This window comes from Apteryx rowi, unplaced genomic scaffold, assembly GCF_003343035.1.
Source record: "Apteryx rowi isolate R43461 unplaced genomic scaffold, aptRow1 scaffold_97, whole genome shotgun sequence".
In the NCBI taxonomy this organism is placed as follows: Eukaryota; Metazoa; Chordata; class Aves; order Apterygiformes; family Apterygidae; genus Apteryx; species Apteryx rowi.
Genome location: NW_020451282.1, coordinates 591,228 through 609,470, shown reverse-complemented (window position 1 = coordinate 609,470; position 18,243 = coordinate 591,228). Strand labels below are relative to the sequence as shown.

The window sequence follows — 18,243 nt, the reverse complement described above, 5'->3', positions numbered from 1 at the left end:
CTTGTGATGCAGGACTTCCATCAGGCATTTATTTTCAGTCAGATAAAAAGAAGCTTCTCTGTGATAAACATGATCCTGAGCTGTGTCACTATCTAGTCATAATTATGTCAACCACGGGAAGATCTCACAACAGAAACCCTTATGGCAAGACGCTAACAAGCATCCTCCAAGGAAGAAAACATGAAGTGGGGTGGAAATGATATTGCAATGTACCTTTCATCCCCCAACTGGCATCCTGGTCTGATTCATATTGGCCCATATTTTCAGGCTAAAAGAGAAAGAAACAAGCAATGTAGCACCAAAATATGCCACAAAACAAATTTGGCACTTTCCACTCTGTTGAGAGAAAAAAAAAAGGAAAACAACATGTACCGCATAATAAAAGCATAGATCCTTGCAAGAGAGAAAGAGAATAAAATTTCATTAGAACTTGACCTAATTGCTCAAAGCAGGCATCCAAAGCAGTCACAAAATCCATCAATCTACAAATGCAGAGATGTGTCTCTGCCCATAGAAAAGATGTAGTGTCAGGTGAAGGCTCATCACCCTTGGAGGCACGCTTTGCAGGGGCAGCCCACTGCCCACGCAGTGGACTTCCACAGCCCAGGGGAACCTGGGGCTTGGATGGCACCAAGGGAGGCAATCACACAACCATATCAGCCCTGCTCGCCCCTGTGCCCTTTCAAATTTTTTAAGCCCTGACACCTAGCAGCTTTTGATGAGGTAGAAAGGTGTCAGAAAGCCACCAGCTAACCCGCATTTGAAAACCTGACATTAAGTTAAGATGGGAAATCACATCTTAGCCTTTGCCTGTGATTCAGACATCCTACTGCAATAGTCACAGGAGAGTAGATCACTTATGCTCCACTGAAAATTTTATGTCTCATTCTGCTTTCTACTTCACAATTGCTGATGCCACTAAACCCAGAGAACTGTGCATCTGTGTCTTAGCTTTGCTTGTCCCATTGTCTTTTTTCTTTGCTGGTAAATGCTGTGATGATGACAGACATCACAGGAGACCAGAAAAACAGTATTTTTTTTTCTGTGTTTCATTTTTGCCTGTTAGGGTATGAACCATGTGCATAGCTATGCTCACTATAACCTGCAAGGCTTATTACCGTTTGTTTGTTTTATTTTTATTTTATTAAGTAGCACTGGGATGACTGATTAAAAATAACAAACCACAAAAATTGGAATGAATCTGCATTCCAAATAGAGAATTTCCATTCTGAGAAGAATACCATAATTTTGGTCTAAATGATTTGACCGTGAACAACCTCCTAACTTTCCTAGTTTTCATGGGATGCTGGACCCTTTAGCTGGGATAAATGCTGCCATCTGCTGCTGTCACGTTGTATTACATTGCTTAAGTCTGCAAAGCACAGCAAACATTTACTTTCTAGATTGTTGCCTGTCATTCTCTCTACGTTGCTTTTTCTCCCCCGCCTTAAAAATGTGGTGACTGTATATATGTGCAAACTGGAAAAAAAACAAAAGAGATGGTTCAAGAAATGCAATGGATGTGGACTGCTCCACCTTTGCTCTAAGATCATTACTTGCCTAATTATAGGCTTATCCTTTTCTATCATTAATTCAAGCTATACTGTGCTCTATTAATATGTGCAGCCTGTAGATTTTTTTGCCTTTCTGTTTGTTTCGGGAGAATAACCAAGATTCCTAATGCTCATGCCACACACAACTGAGGAGACGCCTCAATCTGTCTTAGTCTTGCAGACAGACAAAGTGGAACCCTCTTAGTGTATGAATCTGTTATGCAGGGCTGGTAGCCAAAAAGCCTCTAAAGTGCTCTATGTTTTTATGATGTGGATTTTTAACTGGTTGCTAAGCTGCCTATTTATGATACAGTATTATCTGAAGAATGCATTTAAATGTATACCTACCTGATGTAAGCCGTTCTTCCCATAGCCAGGTAGAGAAGCAGATTTAGCATACGGAAAACCTATAAGAGACAGAATATAGAGCTGTATTTTTTTGTAATGTCTTGTATAACTTATTCAAACACAGAACTTGAGAATACTATGAGAAACAGCAATTGCTAGGTCACTATGTATATTCTATTTGCATGAGAAATATAACAGAATACAGCTCATCTTTGCTCCATATTTAATGTATATAGATATGCATAGCAATGTCTACAAATCATATCATGCCAGGATGCAATCATCTTAGTGAACATGACAAGAAGAGAGTTGTGGAATTCATATGTGTTATGGAAAGCTTATACAGTTTGGTAATGCAGAGCAGATCTGAGAGCTTGTGAAATCTCTACCTCCAACTCCATGTTAAACCATGACATGAAAATGGGATTAAAGGTACCATCATTTCAGAGTTACACCCACTTCTGTTCACGATGTATGTGGTCTGGTTTTGGCTTTGTTTTTCAAAAGGGAAGGGTGGGTGTCCTACTACTTAAAAAAATATATTCTGCTCTCTTTAAAACTTCTGCTGCTTCAAATAAAAAAGTGTAAGTGAAGATATGGCAATGGATAAAGGAAATAAGTGAGTTAAAGCATAAACAGTGAAGAGGAAGAAAGCTTTAAGACTGACGAAACTGGCAAAGTGGTGCTACCATGAACAAACTGGGTCTAATATGGCAATGACATTGTGTGTGGTCAGTGCGAAACAACTGAAAAGCTTTAGTTTTAATACTGAGAATTTAATAAGAAAGTTCAGATGTCACTGCTGCTGTCACTGAATTGATAAAAAACATTTCGGACTAGTTTTTGGTTAACAGAAATTAATACTGTATAGAAGTGATGACTCCAGAAAATAACCCTGAACCAGGTGATCAACAAGTTGAATCAGTTTAAATTGAACAGAAGATGAACAAACACGTATCTGCAACAAACATTCTTGATCCCACTAGAGCACACTTCGATAAATTGAGGCAAAGAGTTAGTTCAAAGAAGTGAATGTAGTGCCGTCAAAAGGGTTGACAATCTGTGCCCAAAGGGGAATGCAGAAAGGAAATCCAGACCCCACTGGATTAATAAGTAGCCTAAGGAGATTATTAGGAATAAGCATACAAAATGAAAAACAAAGGACGGATCAGCAAAGAACTCAAAAGTGAGAACTGCCAAAAGTCAAGCTGAGTTAAGCAATGAAAATGATATTAAAACAAATAGCAAAAGGTTCTCCAGCTATATAAATAAAAAGAGAGCAAGGAAAGAAGAAATGGTATCAGTGAGGAGTTATGCAATGTCATTACACAGTAGAGATGAAAGGTAACCCAGGTAGGGCTCCAACACTAAATGAATGCTTCACCTCAGCTTTTAGGAACAAACGGTAGATAGCGTACAAGGAGGCAAAAAGCTTATGGAATAAACGTTCGCAAAAGAATTACAGTCATGATGGAAATATAATTCAAGGCACTTAATGTGCTTTTAAACAGGGAGCTGATAATCTCAACTAACTCACATAAAATCACAAGACCAATACCTCGTATTTTTTCTGCATCACTGGAGAACAGCAACAATGTTTTTTATATTTAAGAAGGGAAAAAGATAGTCTGGACCTATCGATTTGCTTCCAATAGAAATCTTAAGGAGAGACTAAACAAAAACATAGAGGTAAACAGAAAATCAATTCTATTCACATAGATTTTAATTGGTTTAACGTAAGTTAAAGAAACAGTGCCAGACTAACTTTGTAGCTTTCTTTGTTAAAAGAAATGACTTCTGCACAAAATAAATTGTGGATCTCATCTAATGAAATATCATTAGGGTGTTTGGTATGTTGCCACATGCAAAATTAAAAGCAAAACTGGAGAAGATGAGGAATTACATGGTAGGTAGGAAAATAACGACACGCGAGAAAGGGGTGGTGAGAACTGAGGTGTGCTGAACAAGAAAAGTGTCTGCATGGACTAGTATTGAGTTGAAATTGCTTAATGTTTTCACTAATAATCTGGATACCAAAAATAGTAATGTGCTAATAAAATCTGCTGTGTACACAAAGTTATAAAGCAACGCCAATATACAAGAGGACTGGGATATCATCAAGAACTGGGACAAACCTGAATGCTACAGTAATAGCAATGGGATGAAATTTAATAATACATGTGAAAGGTCTTGCACCAGGGGACTAATAAGAAACCCCAAACTTGTACTGTTTAAGCTGAGAGTTCATCAGTTTGAAACGATGGTGCAGGAGACAGGCTTAGATATACAGCTTAATCACCGTGATTAAGATGACCGTGAGCTGCTAGTATGATATAGGTGTACAAGAAGACAAAGGTTGGAAAGGTCTGTCTTGATACATTTGAGATACGGAAGTAATTGTACTATTTTCAGGCAGTGGCAGGGCACCATCAAGGAATCCTCTATACTGTTCTTGTTCATCAGTGTTCAAGTGGGTTAAACTGGAACAGTTATAGAGAAGGCATGCAGGATAATCACGGCAATGAAAGCTCATCAGAGGAAAGAAGGCTTGAAGAGCTTGACTTATTTAATCTAGCAAAATGAAGGTGATATATACAAAAACAACAAAACAGAGAGTTGCTTTAGAAGCATAAGCAACGGCCATCTGAGGCGTGGTACAGATTATGAACAGACCCTCTGTCCTTGGCAGTGCAGGGGATTATTCTCATCCCTGCTACGGAGATGGAGTTAGTGCTGAACACTGAATTAGATGGATCTCTCACCTATTCCAGTTTGGAAACTGGAAACCTCCTATTGCTTGTTATCTGAATTATAATGGCACTAGAAGACAGGGACTGTAAAAGGCAGTGAACACATCTGCAAAAAAATTATGTTTCCTGGAGAAAGATATTGGTGTTGAACATTAGTGCAGAGTTCAATTTCTTGGCCTCTTGGCTACAGGGAAATCCAGTTCTATCTCAAATACTTCTGCTCAGTTTTACATGATGAGGCTGACTGAAGCAATGTTACAGTGTAAAAATCTGATGCTGAAACCACTGAGAAGTGCAGGAATTGGGGTCTCCAGAGAGGGGTGGAAGAGGGAAGGATCAGTTTTTCTCCCCCTTGGTAGCCAGAAGGTGCGAAATCCCTGTCGTCCTGCTGTGGAGTGGTTATCCTCCGTGCTGACCAGGCAAAAAGGCGAAGAACACGGTTTGAAAACAAGTGAAACTTTAATACCTGCTAGCTCAGGACTTTTCTCCCAGGCTAACAGGATTAAGGCTTTATTCTGAGCTACATCCAAAGACACAAGCGACATCTTGTGGCCGTTTGGAAAAAATCCAAGAGGTGAATAAAGCCTAAATAACGCAAATAAAGACAGTAAGAAAAGATCCATTGACTCCAATGGGAAGAGTATTTCACTTTGCTTCTGTTTCCTATTAACTTATTTGTAAAGTTAAACACATTGTAGTTTGCTTTTTCCTGTTTTTTTTAATATAAAGGAAAAACATAATACCAAAAGCCAACAACCACATACTCTCATTATCATGCTCAACTGCAGCTGTATCCTTACAGTCAATTTTCTGGTGTAACTGGCCAAGACAAAGCAATCTTTCTTTCTCATCAGGGACTTCATGAACATCAGCTACTCCCTACATGGATATGGCTCCTGCTTTTTCCAAAACAGCGTTCACCCTAACCTGTATATTCAGAGGCTGCCTTTCAGCATATCAAGTACACATAAATAGCAAGGGTTACACACTTCACTAGGTGTCTGTTTTCCTAAGTATGTGATACTTAAATTCATGAATTATGATAAACAATAGCTATTAAACATCTACACATACAGATACAGTGAATTTCTGCGTGATGGCCATAACAGGTAAGACTGTTTAAAAATTATACATAAGGGTTGGAGGTGAGGTTGCAGGGAAGGGAGGATGCTCTCGCCTAGTGGTTTTCAGTCTTTCCTGATTTATTAACGCACACATCTTCCACCACAGTGGGGAGCCCTATGTATTTAAGTCTGCTGATAACAAACCTGCTTAGCTACTTTTCACAGGCCCTTAAAAGTACCCAGATGAGACAGCTCAGAGCGAGCTGAGGGAAGGCAGGTGCCTATTTATGCAGCTGGACGTAAGGAGAGGCAGGCCCTGCAGCTTAGTCCTCGATGTGGCTGGACGTTAGCAAGCTCCACTCTAGGTGCCTGCTAATTACACAAGCCTCATGCTCTGTTCAAGCTGATGTGCTTTGCTGCTAGATATATTCTCCTGGGCATATAGCTAGAATAACGTGGCTAAATATCTCCTACAGCAGAGTAGCTCATTTCTGGTTTGCTTAGAGATTCACAATCCAATGCCTGCCAACCCTTTTATTCTACGTGTAATTATTTTGCACCAAACCTATGCCTGAAAAGTTTTTCTCTGATACTCACTGACTATGCAGCACAGATTGGGTTGAATGACAGAATTAATCTGCCTGCTCCTCACCCGTAAGTGCAAGAGGGAGAGAAGCTACTGTCTTCATGACTGACATAGCATGTGACAGACTATAAATATTCAAACTCAAATAGGGAAACATCGAATAAGGAAGGAATTATTTTGGTTGTCCATAGTTAGGAAAACATTTATATGGCTAAATAAAATCAGAAGAAAAGAAGTGTGAATGTCAGGAAAAGAAAACTTCCGTGAAGTCATAGTTGTGTAGCTGCTAATTGGACAACAGTGCTAACTTTCAGGAGGGACAGAGTCACTGAGCAAAAACCATGGAAAATGAACTACACAATCGGTACTGCCCTGACAAATAGGGGATACTGACACCGACAGAGACATTTCCATTTCTAGCTTTTACAGTTCCACATTCCCAAGACAATTTAAAAAAAAAAAGAAACGATGGTGTAGACAGATACAGCAATATTCTCATGAAACCCCCCCCCGATACTGTATGTTGTTCCTGTGTAACACAATTCTTTGTGTGCTACGTACTTTTCTGTGTTTAAAGATCGCACACAAGACCTACTCTCTCACAACATATATAGAAAAGCATCAGATCACCATTAAAAAGCTTCCAAACATACCAGATATGGGCACGACAATGGAAACTTCAGGTGTTCATTTCTGTAGAAGGATTTCTAAATGGCAGGTGTTTGAGGTGATCAGAGGCAGTTCTGCCTGCAAAACACCCTGTGCACATATATGAATTGTCGGGTGATGATTAGAAATCAAACGCCTTCAGGTTATCCCTTCAGGTTAGACCAGTGAGACTGACAATCCAGAATAACTTTTTTATCTTCTTCCACCCTTGTGACAGACTTTGCTGTATCTGGTTTTCCTCCTCCTTGCATAGCTAAGCCATAATTTCCTTAATAAAAGCTGATGGAACCAGCTCTCACATTACCAAGATGCCCACAAGTCTAACTTGGCTGCCAGACATGCCTTGCCTTGGATACATTCTTTTGGAAAACTGCTTCTCCAGCTTGTTTACCCCAGATGACCTGCTACTGGTGTATGGGGGAAAGTGGAGGAGGCAGGGAGGGAAGTAGCTCAGTTACCCGTTAAAGCCATTTAATCTATTTTTTGGCATTTCTGTAACCTAAAAGTAAAATTCAGACTCCCCTTCTGATGACCATTTCCTACACTTCCTGACTTGCTGAAATAATGAATGAGAAACATGTAGAAAATGCTTTTGGCACTGAAAGTTAGCATGTACATGTGGTCTTAAGATAAGCATTTACTAACAAAATTACCCAGTTATTCCAACTGGTTACATAGTGGTTTATATATCCAGAAAATGTCTGTGAACTTAAAAGGTATAACTGTGAGCAATAATAAAAAATGCTTATTTTAAATTAATCTTTGGAACAAAGCATTCTTTATCCTTTATCCTGATAAAAAAAGAAATTATTAATATTCAGTGTTATTATACATGTACTTTGTGTCAAGGAGTAATTAGTGTAAGTCAACAACTTGTCTGACAAATTTGGAACATAYGGACAAATTTCTCAAAACTTATGTAGGAAAGGCATAAAAAGTTCTACTCTTGTGTTTACTGAAAATAGGTAGCATATTAGTAGACACATTTATATATTCAGTCAGGGCAGTTTTTTATTGTAAGGAAAGTCTGCTCTCCAAAGAGATGCTATGACTTCTTTATAAAATCATGGCTTCTTCTTTCACCCATATGGCAGGTGGCAAAACTTGCTATCTGGAGTTTTGAACAGTTTCAATAACTGAAGTCTGAAGGTACCGAACATTTACAAGCCATGGCTAAACAAATTTACCAATATGCATAATTATGATAGAGAATGGGAGCTCAAAGCAAACCAGAAACTCTGTGCACAAACCTATAGCAGGGCTATCTTCCCACATTACTATTCGACAGCTACCGCCAGCCACATGATGCAGCGCGACGCGATGCAGCACTCACGTGAATACGTGGTGGTAGCGCTCTCCTGCATCCTCTGGAAGTTTTCTCTGTCCGCTGCAGGAGTAAGAGAGAGCGACCGGGTGTCTGAATCCGGTGAGTTAGTTCTGGTGTCCGCATCCCCTTTCAGAATAAGCCAACTGGTCTTTAGCTGAAGAGAATAAAATCCTGTTAAATCTGATTTAACATCTGAGTGTAATTCTCCTGCTTCACCAATCTGGGAGTTCTTGCTACTTGGTTTTATGTTTATGCTGTACCAGCCACCTACTAAATTATAAAAGTGCACTACATCATGTAATCCCCCATTAGATATTCCAGCTATCAAAAAATTTAACTTTCAGCTGTGCTGAGGATGTCCACTCTGCCCCACTTTAAAAGATGCACTGTTTCATTTTTATTTAATCTTCAGTAACATATATCTTTTATGTAGACAAACATTCTCAACAGAAGTCCAACAACCTTAGCTGAATCACCAAAGTACATATTTATACTAAGTGAAATTCCATGAACTTGAGAGGTTGTGGAGTCTCCTTCTCTGGAGATTTTCAAAACCCGCCTGGACGCGATCCTGTGCAACGTGTTCTAGGTGACCCTGCTTGAGCAGGGGGGTTGGACTAGATGATCTCCAGAGGTCCCTTCCAACCTCAGCCATTCTGTGATTCTGTGATTCTGTGAACTTACTACTGATAATCCTAATATCCCTATTTCTTTCTTTACTGCAAAATGTAGATTATAAGCCCTCTGCTTTTCTATATCTTCTTGAAAAGACCTAAAATCAGCATGATTATTTCAGTTATAAAAAGGTGTATCTTTAAATATAAACATATTTTAAAAGACAGTTTCCTCAAGAAACATCAATACCTCCTTTTGTTCTTTCTGATCATTACCTTCTTATTGTCTTGATCCAAACTTCCATCCTCCCCTTCTGATCTTCTTGCTGCTAGAAGATAAAGTTAATGATAAAATTAATGATAAAAATTAACAGACATAAATCTTTTTTGCCTTCTATTTTGACTGTGATTATGTTCCATATATTCTCAAAAGTGAAAAAAACATCCAAACAAAAGTGGACAGAAAACTGGATGTGTAAAGCTATGGCATCACAGAATTATTTTAAAACATTTTCACATAATTACAGTTAATACTCATGCTGTAGGCATACAGTGAATGTAGAAAATCTACTATTTTTTTAAGAGGAAGCTGGTTTTGGGTAGTGATTGGAAGGAAAAATCGCACATTGCAACTTAGAGGCAGATTTACATGGTCACGGCACAAAGGAGCAAGTCATTTCTCTGTTCTTTTGTGGTACCATGATCATGAAAACACACACGGCTATTTAGCTATATCAAGGTCTGCACATCTGGTCCCCCCATGTTCCCCAAAGGATGGGCAAGGATGGTAAAAAAGATAGGAAGAAATCTGGTATTACCTCTTCATCGTATCTGCAAGAGAATCCGAGTCAGTACAAAGGTGTGAAGGTATGTGAGGGGGCCGACCCTCTTACGCATTTAGCATTTCATTAGCAGAGGCAAAAGAGGACTGACTATAAATTTCACAATTCCTCGACCATCCATTTTTCTGACTATGTTGCCTTGTTTTTTTTTCTCAAAAAAACATGTTGCTGATATTTACCTGTTACTTTATTCTCTCTTAAGTTTCCAACTTCCTGAGAAAAAGAAAACCCAGACTGAAAATATAAAAGCTGTTCATTAGATAGTTCCCAACCATTAGATGTGTTTTTTATGGTCTTATATGGTCTCAGAGATAATTTTACAGAAAGAACTTGTACCAAATTTCACATTATTTCAGATAGTTTCCCCAAATCTGAGTCCTACTTGCCTTTGTATCACTCTGTGTTGTTTTGGGAAGAGTTTTAACTGTGTAACACTGGTGTAATGCAATGATCCGGCAAAATTTTAAGCCCAGGAGAGGTTATCGTAACAGTGGGATGGTCTGCAACACATGAGTACAAGGGTGCCATGAGAGCCCCATGCAACACAGTGCAGCCAAAAAAACAGGTATATTAATAATAAAAGAAATATGAGAATATGAAAGCTAAGGATCACATTAGACTGCTCAGAGACAGAGGTTAGGAGGAGCACAAGTTGCAACTTTAAGAATTCCTGTAGCAATCGCAGCTAGCTGGGAACAGCTCTTCCCTCTCCACTTCCCTGCCCTGTGTGTTTGCAGAGGATCTGCCCTGCATCTAAACAACATGGGCAGAAGGCCACCTACCATTAGCGTGCCAGTGCTGTTCTGTTGCATTTTCTGGTGCCATCACACAGCTAACATCTCAGCTATAACTGGTTTTGTTGAGGAGGTGATATATTAAAAATGACAAATTGCAGTAATGGAAAAATCTATGGGTTAGAGGTGAGAATGAGAATCTGTAACTGCAGTGCTTCTTCTCAGTTTAATGTAGCAAAACAAAGCTGGGTCAGAAAATAAAAACAGTAGTCTGAAGAATTCACGTTTTTCACTTTTAGCTAATGGCCTCATGGACAAGGCATTTTCCTAGGATGGCAAGCTGCTACTCTGAAAAAGAAATAGCAGATACTTGAACCTGGCTTGCCTGCCTTCTGGTGAGATATCCTAATCAGATTTTAATCAGTAACAAGATGTGAAAGACAGAAAATAATGTCCCTACATTGCAGTAAGGTCTTAAACTTGGCTCACTGACATCTTGAGAAAACACCCTTGACAGCAGTCAACAAGTTGTTCCAGGTTATATATATGGATCTGCCCAGTAAATCAGAAATTCTTAAGGAGACACTGATACATTTTTGCAGATTTTTTTTTTCAAGAAGTTGATGTTTTCAAAAAAGAAAAAAAAGAGTTTAGAAAGAGTTTAGTCCAAAGTGTTATTCAGAGACTCCATAGGTTTCACTGGATCTTGACAGTATCTGACTTCAAACAGTCAAACAGCAAGGTCTTACACAGAGGTCCAGAGGAGTCCAGCAGGGGACCAAAGGCCCATCCGAAGTTCCTGAGCGCTTCATGCAACTCGTTGTGGGCAGACAAATCCGAGCGGCCTGACTTTTGTCAGCACTGAGCGTTAGCTTCCCTGGTGCAAGGGTCATGCAGTTGCTCTGAGAACCTAGGCGTGAACTGTACCTTTCATGTGGCTGGATCAGCACTGAACATCAAACGTCTTCAATTTTTTTAACCTTGAACTAAATTTTCTGGAAAACGAATGCACACAAAAGAATGACCTTCCAGGCTCCCGCACTCTTTACTTCCCTGCGCCAACTCAGTCTGATCACTCGTATGTGACATTTTCCCACCATTTTTCACTCTAGAGTTAGGTGTTTATAATAGAAACACAGAAGCTCTGGCTGCAGAAGATCTGCTGGGCACTGCTGTAATTGAAACCTTTTAAAGCCAAATGTTTTGGAAGAGCTTCTTGCACTTTTTGTTTTAAAGAACATTTTTGTGCTTGTTTGTTCAAACTTGGTTTCTTCAGCGAAGGAATGTTCTCTGGCTCCTTTTCAGGATGTTTTAGTTCGGTGTCCCTTCAGCTTGAGGAGCTGAATCATCAGTTGTGCTTGTGTTCGTGTTTTAGCAGAAAGATTTACACAACCTCTGCTGTGAGTTCTTCCAGAACAAAAGGTAAATTCTGTTTGTCTTCCTATTGAAAGGAAGTTCATTCCTCTGTTTTTTCTTGATTTAGATCAAAGTGTAATTTGGATTTGATTTACATTTTTTTGATTTAGACTAAATTATGTTTTGCTCTTTAGCAGAAACACAACTAGTACATATTTTCAACATACCCTTTCAGAACATCTATAATATATAAAAGAAAGTTTAAAACACATACACTTGTTGTGCTATAGAGAGTACTGACTCTGTAATTTGATTCTCTACTATAGTGATTACTAGGAATAACTCCACTGAAGTTAGTGGAGATACAGTAGTGCAAAATTGACACAATCCAGTGTTTGATTGCATATCAGACTGACTGAAAATTGATATAAAAATGAATGGCCTGGAAGGAAAAAAGCTGATGTTTAGCATCCTTTCTGCAAACCAAAAATATCTATAACATTAAATGACACAGTCATGATACAGGATATTAGAGACATATCATCAGTTTGTATAAAACAATGAAGCTATTCTGACTTACACCAAATGAGATTTTGATGCTTATTTAGTAACTTTGCATTTGCTCATGATCTTTCCAAACACCACTGTAATTTTCAGCCTTTTTCCTTTGTCAGTAGCTTTTTTTGCTCAGTTTGAGTACTTATCACAAATGATTTGTATATCTGAACAGAAGAAGGAATTAAAGAGCTTGGGCAAACTGTAATGTTTGCTGATAACATTAAAACAAGCAGTAAAAAAAAAGGAAACTGTCTTTTTGCCATAAAGATAACACTGGTTTGTCCAAAACCAGGATATTGTGAGCTGAAAACATCTATCAAAGACCAACACCTAAAGTGCACTGAAATATCAGCAAGGCTGATTTTGTTCAACACCATAACCAGAACAACCACAGAGGCTACTTAAATGTTAATGATCTGATTGTGCAGTTACTTAGTGTGAAATAGGGAAGGCGTCTTTTATAGGGAACGCTGACTCAACTCTGCTCGGTTGGGAGGCATCATCTGTCAATTTTCTTTCTATTAATACTGTATCAGATCCAAACGAGAACTTGATCCAAAACAGAGGTAACTACCATTTTTCCATAAAAGGTAGTATAAAAATGATAACTACACAAAAACATCATGCTTTGGACTGAATATGGTAATTAAAAATCTTTTATCAGATAAAGCCCCCTGTTATCACAAGACCAGAACTGTGTAATAATTTTTGTTTGCTCTGACCACGAAGCCAGTGATAGATCTGCAGAATTTCCTGACCGTTCGCTCACAGAAAGTTACTGGTTATCAGATAGAGTCAAAGTACATCTGCTCCAGCAGCAGTAGAAGAGAGGCTTCGCTGCTCTCGCACCCAAGCTGGGAAGTCACGTCTTTGCTGAAAGCTTTGGGGAAGGTCAGAGAGTGGGAAGAGTTGCTACCGCTGTCAACGGCTCCAGAAGAGATGATGCTCAGAGGGGCAGACTGGACTTTCCCTGGCCATGAAGACTGGCAGAACCTTGTGCTCTCCTTTGCATTGCTTTCATCACCAAAGTGCCTTAGGTATGGCCTACAGTCAGGTTTACTTTATCCTCTCATTCTTTCCAGGCAGGGGAATAATCAACAGTATGATGGAGTTTTTTGTGTAGGGCAGGCTTATATCATGTGTTTTATTTCTTTGGCCTCCGCTTCTGAATACAGAAGTATGCCAGCAGTGATGCCTTTTATCAGAAATGATGGAAATGTAGTTATGCACTTTTCAGGCACCCTGTTTCAACAGGACCTGGGCAGTTGATACAGCAGTGGTTCCCACCACTTCTCCACATGTAGAAATCTTCAGATGCTGCGTAACTGTCTGGGGAATGACAGATCTAGAGAGGTGGTAAGGTAGTTGGGGGTTAAATAGAACAGCAAAGTAGCAGGGAAGCCAAGGTCCTCCAAACAAGAAAATCCCCACATACTTGCTTTCAAAGATTAATAATGGAATTTAGTTTAGAAAAATGAATTCCATGTTACTAAGTCTGTATTGTGAGCTAAGATCATTGTCAAATGTCACAGACAAAACAGCAGGCGCTGACACCAACATGGAAGTTGCAGTGCTGTTAATTAGTGACATACACAATAGAAATACTAATAGAAGAATGTAAACTTGACATTTCTAATAACCTCAAAAGAAATATTGGTTTTGGTGTTAAATATTAATTAGCTTTTCACTACACAATATTAAATTAGCTGTATACTCAGATACTGGATTCTTATTTGTAAGCCAGAAAATAGTATAACTATAAAATCTAAATTTTCAGAAGCTGATGGTTGACTTCTGAAACAAGAGTAGCTGATATCAAAATTTATATCTGAAATCAAATAGCAGATTATATTGCTAGAAATTTTTCATTATGTTCTTTGATAACATTTTGAATGTTTCTATTTTACTGTTGTGTTCAAAGAGCATTTCTTTACTAGAGTCTTAAGTCAAACCCTCAGTCAAATAAAGCATCAAGTATTTGCTTCTGTTGTTTAGAAACTTAGACACCAATCTTGTAGCTGGGTCAACCAAAACTTCTCCAATTTTATCTTGCTGATGATATCAGCTATTGAAAAAAAATTTGTCCTTAACAGACATGGTGTGATTATATTTGGTCTTGATATTAGACAGCTTGAAGATCTTGAAGATGAAAAGTAGATATTCCATATACACCACCTATCAATGAACTTATTTTTTTTTCCAGCAGTGTTAGAAATATTTACAAACAGTAGATACTCCAATGCATAATCTGAAAACAGTTCAGCAGTGTCATATATTTATATGTTTTTTATTACTCCAAAAATAAGCAAACTGTTTTAAAGTTAGTTTTAGAATTATCAAGACAGGCAAAATATCATTATCCCAGTTATAGAGAACTTACTGAATCCTTGGACATCATGTTATAGAAAGTGGTATTTAATTTTCTTGTTACTTCTTTTCCTTTTCTATTTTAGATTACAGGGATTCTAGCATAACAAAATGCAAATACTCTAGCAAACCAGTTCAGCAGTCAATATGCATTTCTTTACAAAGACGTGTAGCAAAAACTGCAACAGAGAAAAGCAGACTGTACCATGCTGTTTGTAGATAGGAGGTTTCCTATAGATGTTATCTTTCACGCCAGTGTCTGAGAAAGAGGAAAGAGAAAGGAAAGAACAAAAAAGTAAGCAAGCAGTTTAGACCATGTTGCTCCTGTGTGCTCTCAACAGCACTAAAATGCAAACTCATGCACAGACTACTCATTCATTCATTGGTTTGTTACTCACTGGTAATTGTAAGAGAATGCAGTATTGCCCATCATCAATATGTGTTTAAAACATTGGCTATGCCTACCTAGACAGCCTATCTACTCTTAAGTCCCTCAAAATGCTTTAAGACACCTCAAGTGGCATCCATTTGCTGGTATGTAGACGGCCACGTGTGAGCTACAAATTTATACTTCATAGTAAACACAGAGAAACTGGCTACACCTCTCATTATTTAAGATGAAACGTATCATTGTAGGAAAGTCTTCTGTAATAGTCACACTTGAAAAGGGACTATTTCTCCATTCATTATCAGGGAGTGCACATGTTCAGATGTAGACGTTTATACTAGAAATGCCTAATGTTCTCACACGAAGTTGTATAGCTTTTCTATAGCTTGAGTTGTAGAGCTGACTGGCCTTCCAGGTATTTTTGGTAAGCCCTCAAGGTCACAGTCCAGGATTCCCATAGCATGCTGTATGGATGTCAAAATTAGGCCTACAGACCTGAGCAGATACAATTCCTAATTATGGTGTGTTCATAGAAAAGTCAGTCCCAGAAGCTCAACATAAATAAACTATTCCACTAAGCAGCTAGATGGGCTTAGCCCTGAAAAAGCTAAACAGTGTGGACATAAATTTAGTGTGCTTGTAAACTGAATGTGAACCTGAAAACACTATAGTATCTATGCAAAGACACAGTTATTGTGGGCTTCATGGTGGCCCAAAGCTTTTCATCTGTCTTAAAGTATATATTAATATGACTCTTTAATTCATAGAGTAGACAGATAAGGGAAAAACAAAAATAAAAACAAAAAACCCTTCAGCCTTCCCTCCTCCACAACATTCAACAGACTATGCAGCTGTGGCACTAAAAGTAGCTGCGTCCTTGTAGGTTTAATAACATCTGTCATTGTGTGCCTCCCCTAATGCAAACCTTTTTATACATAAGCACACAGCACAGTAACTCCTTTATTTCTGAGACCAAGTTTAACACATAATGGACTCTCACTCATCAGAAGTTTTCTTCTGTTGCAGTTCTAAGTTCACAAATCAATGCAAAAACAAAAATACAATTAGAAGAGAATAAATAGGTGACAGCAATTGAAGATCAAAAGCGAAGCAGTGAATGCCTACCTGGAATATGGAAATGCCTAGGAGCCTGCTGATAGACAGAAGGTGAAGATTTGCTGTCTGAGTACATGGATAAACTTGGAGTGCTCCGACCACTTTCACTGCCTCCAAGGGGAAGAGCAAAGAAAGCAGATAAAAGAAAAAAATGGAAAGCAAAGTAGAGTATTTCAAGCATAAAAGCTTGTTCAGAATGACTTGTTAATCCAACTTTTCAAAATAAATGGGTTGTGTAAAACCCATTATTTTTGAGCACAGTGTATTGGCTCAATCTCCGAACAGAATGATGAATTTTAGTTTTCAACTATCTCATTAATAATAAATGCTTAATAGATAATATCAGATTAAACTGCAGTCTTGCATCCCCGCTGCAGTCTTGCATCCCCACTTCTCTTTTTAAAATACTTTAATGCAGAAAATAAAGGATAAAAACATCCATAATCCTATAATATGTTTTGCACAGCCTTAAGTGAATAATCTATCAGTAGAGTTTTTGAGAAGTTTAATGATATGGCTTATAGCATTATAGCCTGCCCTTAAAACCATTAATGAAATCATTCGGTAGTGTTTAAATTGCCTAAAAGCAAGACTAGACTAATGTTATGGTTAAGTCAAATATTCCTGCATATATCAATGACAAAAACAGATGCTGAAATCTGGTATTCCTTTAATTAAACTTTCCCCACAGGTAACATGCCACAGTATTTTATATTTATGCAAACAGGGTTGGATTATCAAGTCATGGATCTATAATGCCATAGCCACTTGGCAAAATATTAAGGTATACATAGTATTGAGCTATATTAATTTTTCCTCTTATTTTGTCAAATACTCATTGGGTACTATTTATTTCCTCTCCATTTATTTCTCCAAAGCAAACTCTATGGCATTATAGTGCTGCTTGGCAAACAAAAAAGTAAAGCTCTACTTTTTTGGGACTTGTAAAATCCAATTAATTTACAGCACTGTTAAGCAACTGGAAGCCAAACATGACATTTATTTTAACACAAAACGGTTGGTTATTTGCTGTTACTGTTTTAGTGTGGATGGAGCACAAACTTAATGGATATTAATGATGAAATTACAGCAAGTTCTTTTGGGGAAAGAAAGTAGAACTGCTCAGAGCATTGGATCTATCACTGAATGCTGATTTGAGTGAAGGGAAGTTTTATCACCATAAAACTACTGGATTACCATAGCAATCGAGGCCATGCCTGTGGCAGGTGGCAGGAGTATCTGCTAAAAACCTGCGACGCCGCTGTTGACAACCAGTCTGGCCATGGGTCTGTCACTGCAAACAGGGCCCTGCACCACTGCATCAACTGGGTGTTGCCGCCGAGTGACAGCGGGGACAGAAGCAGCCCCTACGGGACCACAAGGATGTGCTATTTATCTCACGAGGATTAACTAATCTGTTTTAAATGTTGTGTCTGTTATTTCCATGGTTGGTGCGAAATTAAAACTCCCAAACTATTCAGCCATTTTCATTGTGTACTCAATAACCATGGCTTCCAGCTGAAAAAAAACCCACAATCAAAGTAGCTTAGAAACTGAAATTACAATGGCACGTGATATCAGACCACCACTCTTCCACAAAGAATTAGAGAATGACTGGAAATCTGGAGCACCACCAATCTGCAGTCAAGCTGTCCTCGGACAAGGAACCAGACAGTTATTCCGGTTGTTGATTCCTGTTTTGCTCTTGGAAGGAAACCATTGGTGGCAGGCTTTCACTATGTATTTATTATTCCCCTTTTTCTTTGCTGCTTGCTCCTCAGATGCTAGGCCCCAACCTTATTAAATGAGAGGAAGGCTCAATTTCACTCTAAGTGTGACAGCAAGGAACAGTGCTAGTTACTTATTTAAGTAAGGTCCCTTACAATTCCAATAACTTTAAAAATCTTGCAATGTCATTCATCTCAAATTGATGTTTCTGTTGGAAAGTTCTAATTAAAAAAAAAATAAAGT

The 18,243-nt window shown here is 38.4% G+C and overlaps 1 protein-coding gene across 1 annotated transcript in view; it reads right to left on the bottom strand.

Moving 5' to 3' along the window:
* ABLIM2 (actin binding LIM protein family member 2) overlaps window positions 1-18,243 on the bottom strand; it is a 121,402-nt gene that overhangs the window by 14,934 nt on the left and 88,225 nt on the right. Inside the window, exons 14-19 of the mRNA XM_026054822.1 lie at window positions 16,282-16,383; window positions 14,974-15,027; window positions 9,188-9,240; window positions 8,304-8,451; window positions 1,902-1,960; window positions 214-268 (exon numbers count right to left, since the gene is read on the bottom strand). Of these exons, the coding sequence (XP_025910607.1) occupies window positions 214-268; window positions 1,902-1,960; window positions 8,304-8,451; window positions 9,188-9,240; window positions 14,974-15,027; window positions 16,282-16,383 (471 nt within the window). The remainder of the gene's footprint in view (window positions 1-213; window positions 269-1,901; window positions 1,961-8,303; window positions 8,452-9,187; window positions 9,241-14,973; window positions 15,028-16,281; window positions 16,384-18,243) is intronic.